The sequence below is a fragment of the Colobus angolensis genome, unplaced genomic scaffold (genome assembly GCF_000951035.1).
Source record: "Colobus angolensis palliatus isolate OR3802 unplaced genomic scaffold, Cang.pa_1.0 Scaffold60, whole genome shotgun sequence".
NCBI classification, from domain to species: domain Eukaryota; kingdom Metazoa; phylum Chordata; class Mammalia; order Primates; family Cercopithecidae; genus Colobus; species Colobus angolensis.
Genome location: NW_012119599.1, coordinates 1,803,812 through 1,805,980, shown reverse-complemented (window position 1 = coordinate 1,805,980; position 2,169 = coordinate 1,803,812). Strand labels below are relative to the sequence as shown.

General features: G+C 51.8%; 1 protein-coding gene across 1 annotated transcript in view; it reads left to right on the top strand.

Annotated features, from left to right (window-relative positions):
* The window catches only part of GIPR (gastric inhibitory polypeptide receptor), a 23,500-nt gene extending 21,906 nt beyond the window's left edge, over window positions 1–1,594 (top strand). Inside the window, exons 10-12 of the mRNA XM_011963155.1 lie at window positions 747–850; window positions 1,344–1,488; window positions 1,586–1,594. Coding sequence (XP_011818545.1) covers window positions 747–850; window positions 1,344–1,488; window positions 1,586–1,594 — 258 coding nt within the window. The remainder of the gene's footprint in view (window positions 1–746; window positions 851–1,343; window positions 1,489–1,585) is intronic.
* The last annotated feature ends 575 nt before the right edge of the window (window positions 1,595–2,169 follow it).

The window sequence follows — 2,169 nt, the reverse complement described above, 5'->3', positions numbered from 1 at the left end:
TGCTTGAACCCAGGAGGCAGAGGTTGCAGTGAGCCAAGATCGTGCCACTGTACTCCAACCTGGGTGACAGAGCGAGACTCCATCTAAAAAAAATAAATAACTAAATAAAACAATGCTCTAGTTGGGCTGAGCTCAGTGGCTCATGCTTGTAATTCCAACACTTTGAGAAGATGACTGCTTGAGCGCAGGATTTTGAGACCAGCCTGGGTTACATGGTGAAACTCCATCTCTACAAAAAATACAAAACTTTGGCCGAGAGCAGTGGCTCATGCCTGTAATCCCAGCACTTTGGGAGGCCGAGGTGGGTGAATCACAAGGTCAAGAGATTGAGACCATTCTGGCCAATATGGTGAAACCCCATCTCTATTAAAAATACAAAAATTAGCTGGGCATGTTGGTGCGCACCTGTAGTCTCAGCTACTCTGGAGTCTGGGGCAGGAGGATCGCTTGAGCCCTGGAGGGCAAGGCTGCAAGGAACCATGATCCTGCCAGAGTACTCCAGGGCAACAAAGCAAGACTATATCTCAAAAAAAAAAAAAAAAAAAAAATTCTCTGGTTGGCTGGTCACATGCCTCATGCCCTGGAGCTGAAGGGTGGAGTCGGCCCTTCTCAAATAAGGGTAAGCTGTTCCCCAAGATAAAATAGGGTATTTGGGCAGAAACATAGAGCAGAGGTCCTTCCAGCCTGTCTCTGGGCCTGGGGCTTCGAGCCAAGCCTTGTTCCCTTCCCCTTCTCGCCCCCCCTAGGACCAAAGGCTCATCTTGGAGCGGTTGCAGGTCATGTACACCATCGGCTACTCCCTGTCTCTCGCCACACTGCTGCTAGCCCTGCTCATCTTGAGCTTGTTCAGGTGGGACTTGAACCCTAAGTGGTGGTGGCAGAGATGTTAGCTCGGCTTCAATTTGTCCAGTAAGATGGGGTGTCTGGTTCCACCAGCTCCAACCATCCACTGGTGGTTCTGTGGGGAGCAGTGGGGGTGGTTAAAGGAGCTCTGTGTGGTGGCTGATGCCTGTAATCCCAGCTCTTTGGGAGGCCAAGGCAGGAGGATCGCTTGAGTCCAGGAGTTTGAAATCTGGCTGGGCAACATAGTGAAACCTTGTCTCTGCGAAAAATAAAAAATTAGCTAGGCATGCTGGTGGTGCACCTGTGGTCCCAGCTATAGTGGGGCGCTGAGACAGGAGGATTGCTTGAGCTTGGGAGGTTGTGGCTGCGGCGAGCCCTGATTGTGCCACTGCATTTTAGCCTGGGTGACAGAGTGAGACCCTGTTTTAAAAAAAAATAGAGCCCTGTGTGGCTGAGGACAGCTCTCCAGGGGTCCCCAAACTGCCTTCCACATTCCCTAGGCGACTACATTGCACTAGAAACTATATCCACATCAACCTGTTCACGTCTTTCACGCTGCGAGCGGCGGCAATTCTCAGCCGAGACCGTCTACTACCTCGACCTGGCCCCTACCTTGGGGACCAGGCCCCTGTGCTGTGGAACCAGGTGGGCATCCTCCTTCCGTTCCTCCAAATGGGAATCTTGCTTCTCTGGTGGGACTAGGAAGTTCTCAGTGCATTTCCTATCTCCTACACTCTCACAGTTTATCTGAGCTGGGAGGGTCCCTCTCCAAATGTGTCTTGGGGTGGGGGATCAAGACACATTTGGAGAGGGAACCTCCCAACTTGGCCTCTGCCTTCATTGAACTCTCCCAGCCTATCACTCCCATATTGGAATTTTCCATTCCTCTCCCTCATTATCTCACCCATCATTGAACTTTTTCACCAGTGAGAGAATCCACCTGCTGGAGGTGAGGCATGGCAGGATACAAGAAAGTAACTGGGGACTGGGATGTGGTAGGTGCCAGTTTGTTACTAGGAGAAAGGGTGGGAGAGACTAGAGGCTGGGAGTAGACGTGGTGAGAACTATCTGGTCGAAAGTTGGACCATACCAATTGTTAAGAAGCCATAGTGGACGGGCGCGGTGGCTTACGCCTGTAATCCCAGCACTTTGGGAGGCCGAGGCAGGTGGATCACCTGAGGTCGGGAGTTCAAGACCAGCCTGACCAACATGGAGAAACCGTGTCCCTACTAAAAATACAAATTAGCCAGGGTGGTGGCACATGCCTGTAATCACAGCTACTTGGGAGGCTGAGGCAGGAGAATCGCTTGAACCCGGGAGGCAGAG